This window comes from Alligator sinensis, unplaced genomic scaffold, assembly GCF_000455745.1.
Source record: "Alligator sinensis unplaced genomic scaffold, ASM45574v1 scaffold321_1, whole genome shotgun sequence".
In the NCBI taxonomy this organism is placed as follows: Eukaryota; Metazoa; Chordata; order Crocodylia; family Alligatoridae; genus Alligator; species Alligator sinensis.
In genome coordinates this window covers 2,914,168-2,922,025 of record NW_005841969.1, presented here as the reverse complement: position 1 = coordinate 2,922,025, position 7,858 = coordinate 2,914,168, and the positions used below count along the sequence as shown (strand labels likewise).

The following is a 7,858-nucleotide window of genomic DNA, read 5'->3' as shown; positions in this document are numbered from 1 at the left end:
GCATAGAGAAAAAATATGGGGTCAGAATTAGTCCTTTGAGGCTCTTTCTGTGATTACTACAGTAAGATTGAATGTAAGTCATGCACAGCAGAACATGCCAGATTTCTCATTTTAAAATACTTTTGTGTGTGTGCATGTGTGCGCGCACACGCGCAGTGGTCTTCAACCTGGTTAGATTTGGAAAATACCAGCTCTTAGCTGTTGCTCATTTTTTTGAGTACAGAAGAATATTAGAGCATTTTTTTTTCCTGTTGCAAAGAACTTGGAAAGACCCACAACAGGTTACAATAGCAGTGCTCAGCCTCGAGCCTGCAGAGAGTCCCCACAGGTCTGGAAATCTAGCAGCAGGAGAGCAGCGGTGCTGCTCTGCTGCCAGATCTCTGGGCCCTATGTGTCAACTCTGGCACCTTATCCCAGCGCACAGGAGTGGGTCAGGGGGTGGTGCTGGGCTGGAGAGGGGGCAGTGCTAGCTTTCTGGGACCCAGTCTGGCATGAGAAGGTCTGGTGGGGGTGGTGCCTGCCACCTTGGACCCAGTCCTGGCATGGGTGATAGGGAGGGGACGATGCAGGTAAGATCAGGCCCTGGGGGCCAGCTTATGTCATCTAGGCCACTCATTTGGCCTGTGGGGCCAAAAGTTTGAATACCACTGGGTTAGAATGTTTTTGACACTATGGATTCCTACTTGAAATATCTGGATTGGTCTTGTGAATCGGACATAGGTGATGGTGCTATATTGTTTGGCACCCTTAAAAAGATCTTATGGCAGGTTCAAAATCACTTTATTAATAGAGTTACTCTACAGTTTTAGTATTTGTTTGTAAAGGGACGTGTATGTCATGAAATCCTCTAGGGTGGGAAAGTATGTAGACCGTTTACCTGGGTAGCAATGTAGTAACTGGACTTGGCTGATTTAGAATTTAAGGGTCAAAATGGACTTTTGGAAAAAAGAATGATTGGCCTTTGTTTTCTAGCGCAGTATTCTGAAAGTCTTTAGCTTGCCTGTAAAGCTTGCTCATGCCATCAAGGAGAGCAAGTCACGAAAGGAGTACTGATAGCTTCACTTTTACACTCAGGGCAAAATTAGTGTAGATAGTGTTGTTATTTAAGGAGTTGGCTTCAAGTACTTGTTTGCTTGAGTCTTTACACTGGACCTTTTGTTCTTTTCCTTTTCTTTGTTCAATGCATATTCACTTTTGAACGATTGGCTTCTATAAAGTCCTGGGCCAAGCAACCACTGAGTATATGAATGTTTAGAACTGAATTTATTCTCTGTTATAACTTGAAAATGTGTCTGTTTGTTTTTGTTTCCTTTTTTCTTCCCCTCCCCACTCTCGGGTCCCATACTCTTCAGTTTTTCTCTGACAGGTGTAAACGGCATGTAGCTGCCAACATGTCTGTGCTCTTGGTCAAGAGGTGAACCCACGCTGAGTGTTTGGTGCCACCCAGTACTAGCTCTAGAGAGTTTTCTGCCCTAAGCAAACTATAAGATGTCTGCCTCTCCCAGGCTGCAGTCACTCACTAACATATTGCTGCCTTGGGTCATTCCCCCAGAGTCTGAGCACATTACAGATGCTGGTACAGTCAGTTAAATTCTAGGAATATGTAGCATACATTCAGAATACACTTTAATAGCTCTTGAGCGCTTGAAAAATATGGCAGTATATCAGGAGGCCCCACTTCTTCAAAGTGCAACTTGTTCAGTTAAGAACAGTTGCATGTGTTTCTCCCCCCCCTCCCCCCCCTTGAAAAAATAATATAGTTTTTAATTCTCATATCAAGTTGATATCTTCATTTTAAGCTGTAGCTAGGATGGACAGCTATTTAAAATTTTGCCTTAAAATCCTAAAGGTGAGAATCTGCAGTTGAAACTTTAATGCTCTTTACACCAGTGGTGCTCAACCTTTTTGACCTTGAGGGCCAAGTGACTGGGCTGGATTGTGCCCCATGTGCCAGGATTGAGCCCTGGGGCCCAGCAATGCCCTCTCCCTGCCCCTGCATGCCAGTGCACAGGCCCTGGGGCTGCCCATGGCCTGGAAATTTGGCAGCAAGGGTTTGTTGTCACTGCTGTTGCCCATGGCCTGGAAATTTGGCAGCAAGGGGTTGTTGTCACTGCCATCCTGCCACCAAATTTCTTGACCCTTGGGGGACCCTATGGGGCAGATAATGCATAGCTGTGGGCTGGGGGTTGAGCAGCTCTGCTTTATACCATCTCATTGCTCAGCCCGCAGCACTAATTAGAAAAAGGAGCTTGACTACTATTAAATAAATAAAAATGCACCTATGAAGGGAAATAGAGCACATGTTCCATACCAGTATAGTATTAGTCCTGATATAGGCCCTGATGTATCATTATCTCATTCTCTTCATTGAGAGATGCTGTTCACTGTGTAAAAGAACTGTTACCAATTTTTATACTACTTAATAACTCTTTTAAAGATAGCTATTGAAAGATGAATCTGACAGTAGAATGCAATATTGTATACCTTTTCATAATTCTGATTCTCAGTGGCTTGTTGTGTGACCTCAGACAATCAATTCATTTTCTTACTATATCTCCTTGGGTATCGGGGTAATGGTTAAACTAACTCCGTGTGTATGTTGTTCTTACTGCTAGTTGCTGCAAGCATTTTGAACAGAAAAGCCAAAGAGAAATGTCAAATATATGCTTATTAAGTAATCATGCTGCTGTTTTATCAAACCCTTCATGGGATTTTCTTTCTCTTGTGCAGAGTATGATTTCTGAGTAACTCTAACCTCTACTGGACTTCTAACTTTTATTTTTGACTTCCATCTAATTCAGTCCCTATGTTAGGCTGTAGTATAGAGCCTGACATAAGGAGGGCTTCACATATCTACTTGCCATTTGAGTTAGATTTGTTAATGTGCCAGGAAAAGCTTCCAACTTGATTAGCATAAGTAGATTTAAGCCTTTTTTCTTAATTTTTCAAGTTCTTATGACTGCAAGGAGAACATTCCAAATATAACTGAATGTGAATAATGATGGCTTTGTCTTTCCAAAAGTGCAGATAGATTACTGACTTTCATTTTCTACTGAAGCAGCAGTATAAAATTGACCAGACTTGGGGCAGTTTTCCTATTACTGTTCTGAGCCCTGTAAAATTGACCAGAATCATGTCAATTTATTTTTCTTGGAAAGCTTTTAAGGTAGCAACTATAGTGTAGTTGCAGCTCAAGGATTTCACTGGTATAAAACCACCCTCACCAACTCCCAAATATGAATTTACCTTGTAAGTCTAGTCCTATGATCAATATTTACCGGTTTAATATTTTAAGTGTAATGTGGCAATAAAGTAGCATTTGATCTAGCTTCCTATATGAAATATGCCTTTATTTTTTTAAGTTACCACAGCAAAGTTCTATTCTTACTTTAAGCCTATTAAAAATGGAACTAAATCTGCATCATTATCTATTTTGTTTTATTATTGCAGAACTCTTTATTGTTTGGGCTTAAGAAAATAATTTATTCAGTCTTACCAGCTAATAAATATGTTGTTACTTTTAGACCTCCTTTATATAATAATTTATCTTGATTACACTTTAATGGAAATATTTTTGACTTTGTGTATATCAAGGCTGACAGCTGTGTGAAGAAATACTTGCATTTCACTGGTAGCTTTCTGTTTTATAATACAGTCTAAACACTTTCACTTTTTTCTGCCTAGGTACTAAATTTACTTCAGTGAAAGTGCTTGAAACTAGCTGTTCTGTGAAAAATACATTCCTAGTCAACATTCATAACAGGTTATTTTAAATCTATTTTGGGGGGTTGTTCCCACCCATAGTGAAAGATGAAGGTTGCTTCCCACTATAAACTAAACTCTTCAGTTTTATTAGTCTAAATGCGAACTAACTTTATTTTTTTCCCCCCTCAGAATCTGGTTTATAAGAACACTACTCATTTTCTTCTTTTCCAAAAGAACAGAAAAGAATAGTAAGTTTATTTCCAATCTTTTAAAAAAATGTGTGAAACTAATTAGGAGTGTGCTGCCTTACCTTTCTTTACTGGCTCTCAGCCAGGGTGCTGCCACTGCTGTAGCCAGTTGGAACTGTCCTGTGCATCATGTACTTAGCTAGCTAAGCCTACAACAGGCAGGAGCCCCCACTCCTATTGTGAGAGATGCGGGGCCATTCTACCTGGCCAGTGTTGCAGTGCCACCTGTGCTATAGCCCTCTTGCTTGAGAACCACTGGTCTAGACATCTGGTTCATTTTCTCTCCTCTATCTTGCTCTTCTCTCTGACCTTTATAACACTTTCATGAAATCGCAATAAGGTACCTTCAGTTGGTTAAAAAATGTATCTATAGTGGTTATCAGTGGTTCATTGTCAAAATGGGGGGATGTTTCAAGTAGATCCATCAGGCATCTGGTTTGGACATGGCTCTAATCAGTATTTTCAGTAGTGACTTGTATGGTGGCATAAAGAGTCTGCTTATAAAACTCGTAGGTGACCAAACTGGGAGCACTTGTAAGACAGGACTTGGAATAAATTGAAGAAATGTCTCTCGAGTTTCATTTTGTTGATTTCAGAGCAAGTGCAAGTTGTTAAACTTGGGAGAAATCAAATGCGCAATGTGAAAAAGGAGTGACTGGCTAGGCAAGTAATGCTGCAGAAGAGCACCTGCAGAGGGTCTAGTGGACCACAAATTAAATGTGATACAAAAATGAAATGCTGTTTATGGCAAATCTCATTCGGGGAAGTCTTACCATGAATGAATTAAGTCAGTCACCATAGGTGGTAATTCTTCTGTACTTGGTCCTGATGAGGCCTCAGCTTGAGTACTGTCTGGTTTTGGCTACCACATTGTAATGAAGATGCAGACCTATTGGAAAGGGTTCTGAAGAGTTAGATGAATTGAGTGGCTTTGAGGAAATGATGTGTGAAGAAACCTTGAAAAGGCTGAGTTTGTTTTTTGTCTAGCAAATACATGACTGGGGAAAGGGAAGAGTCGGTGGCATATTTAACTTTCCAGTATGTAAATATTTCTTTTACAAGGAGGAGGATGTTCAATTGTTCATGTCAACTTCAGATATGAGGAATCTTAGTTTAATTTGCAGGTTAAGTGTTAAGAAAAGCTTTTTTAGTAAGAGTCATGCAGCACAAGAGCAAGTGACCTAGGGAGATCATATGATTATTAACTACATGGGAGGTTTTTTAAGATCAGGTTAAATAAACCTCTGCCAGGGATTTATCCTGCAAGGAATGTGGACTGGGATAACCTCTTGAGGTTCATTTCAGCTTTCATTAACTTTTTGTAATGTTGCACTCTGCTTTTCAGCTGCTAAATTGAGTTGAGAGCCAAAGATGCATGATATTGTAGTCCGATGATATCATCAAGTGACAATTACTAGAAGTTAGAGGAAGGGCATTTGCACTATGAATTTATCTTGTGGATCATTCTTGCTCCCCTTTTCCATTCCTGTTGTACTAATCTATATATGTAAACATTTCTCATGTTTTAAAATTATTGCAGTACTCCGTGGATCTGCATTTGAAGCTTACATCGTAGAGATGTACTTAGGTTGCATGCTGTGCAGAATGCAGCTGTTCCTTAAGTAGTATAAGTCACTGTAATATAATATGGTAGTTGTTCAACTGCACTTGCACTACTGGTGCAGTTCAAGGTGCTAAATGTTTAGGGCTTCTAGAGAAGTTATCTACTACTGTCTATTCATCTACCATAGAAATTCCCTGTAGTTCATTGGAGGTCAGATGTAATTTGTATGACTAATAAATTTCAAATGTGTCTAATTCTGGGAGTAACTGATACCAACTGGTCCAACTAGTGGTGGTATTAGGTCTTGCAGCATATATTGTTGCTCTCCTTTGCGACTGAATAGTTATTAGCTGTGTTTGTGTATATAATATTAATTCTGTACATCTGCCTATTAAATACTAAGGAGTTTATTTTATAAATTAGAAGTAAAAATGGCTTGTTGCATCAAAGCAAAGACTTCTCAGCAGAGGTGTTATGCTTGAGTGTTAACTGAATGTGCAAACTAGTATAAATTCCTTTTAGTTTTGAGAAATATTAAAGCTGTTCCAGGAGGCTTAAGTAATATAAAAAAAATCTTGTTTTTCTCTCTCCATTTAATTGGGATGATCTAAATAATGGTTATGTAATTTGATCACTTCAATTTTATTTTTGCCTCTACTTTTCCCCAATGTTATGAGCTACATTTCTGGAAAAAATGGCACTAACAAAGTAATTTTGGAACCCACAAAATGAGATGTATAGAGGAAGAGGTTAGGTGCTAAACTTTCAATAGAGGAGGAATACAAGATGGTAAATACTCTCCTATATTTTTTCTACTTTAGTAAAATCCTTTATTCTATGAGTAGTATTCTATGAAGAAGGTAGCAAAGAATTGGTAGCATCAAGGGAATTCATTCCTTTACATTACTCGCTGGCTTATTACAGTGAGGTTTTTTTTTCCGAGTGCCAAATTGCTAACATTGACTTCCAGGAAAACTCCCACGTGCATTTGACTTCATTTTTTTTTCTTACAGAGATAACAGAGGTTAGGTGTTGTGCCTACTTTCTCTAACTGTGTCCCTTCTCTTTGCTGTGAAATGACCTTCTGGTAGCAATAGCTTCTCTTATAAAACTGGAGTTTTGTTAGAGTTTGGAAATGTTGGAAGGGTGAAATATAGATTCAGATGTTAAGTTTGCAATTGATCTAGCATTTGAAACTAGTCTGTATAACATATTTCCTTGAAGTATATTAAAGCAGGTGAATCTGGGTCTCTAATACATGTATTAAAACTTGGATTTAAGGCTTTTCTGGTGAGTCAGACTCCTTTACAGTCTTGAGCAAACTTTGCCTGTTGTACTGATTTCAATATAGGTCAAAACAGGTCTTGTGCTAGAAGTAGTTTGCTTAATAAAGTGGTACATTAAAAGCGTTTATAGTTGCATTGTCACTCCAGCTATACAGATAAAACTAAAAAATATAACTTTTATAAGAGACCTTATTGTCATTTAAGAATTTATATTATCAAAATATAAGATTTGCTGATATGTTGGTATGAATTGGGGCCAGCATATGAACATTTTCTGATCTCACAATTGGGAGGATGGATATTCAACCTACGTGTGCTGCAATTAGTATCATTTTTTAAATGTATAAAATGATCCAAATCTTCCTTTTCCTTTTTAAGGTGAAGCATTAGAAGAACTAAAATCCCAAAAGAAAAAAATAGTAAGTAAACTTTACTTCAAATAAAATTGTTCATTAAATGTTATTTTTATATATACTTCCTGCAGTTCTACTGATTGTTTACCTGTTACATAGCTTCAGAGTTTCATTTTTTTAACTCACTTTTTGTTTTCATGCGTTCACAATATAGTTTGAGTTCCCCTTCATCCCACCAAGAACTGGTTAGAACTAGTTCTTGCATGTGAAAATCAGTCTTGTTCTTTTTTTTTTTTTTTTTTTTTTTTTGGTTGAATCAAAGATCTTGGGGCTGTTGAATGTACAAGCTTATCCTATTTAATGATGGATTGCAAAAACGAACTTTAACCTATTGGTATGCTAACTAAGCTTACCTTGTATGGTGAAAAGTGTCTGCTACCCTAGTACAAAAAAGCAAAACAAAACACATCCCCATGATTTAAAATACAGTACGCAATAGTTGTCTGTTAACTCTTTATTCAATAAGCATAATTAATATAATAAATAAAAACAAGGTTTTACAGGCAACTGTCACAGTTTTCCTTATAACCTAATATTTAACCCTGCTTTACAGAGATTATTTGTAATATTGCTACTGCTAGGGAAGTCATTACATTGATAGAAATATTCTTTTCTGTGATGCGGAAAGGAAGGAGAAGAGGG

The 7,858-nt window shown here is 38.0% G+C and overlaps 1 protein-coding gene across 9 annotated transcripts in view; it reads left to right on the top strand.

Moving 5' to 3' along the window:
* LNPK (lunapark, ER junction formation factor) overlaps positions 1 to 7,858 on the top strand; it is a 65,334-nt gene that overhangs the window by 9,398 nt on the left and 48,078 nt on the right. For all 9 annotated transcript variants that reach the window (XM_025200517.1, XM_014518608.2, XM_025200516.1 and 6 more), the window contains exons 5-6: positions 3,895 to 3,953; positions 7,182 to 7,222. In XM_025200517.1, the coding sequence (XP_025056302.1) occupies positions 3,895 to 3,953; positions 7,182 to 7,222 (100 nt within the window). The remainder of the gene's footprint in view (positions 1 to 3,894; positions 3,954 to 7,181; positions 7,223 to 7,858) is intronic.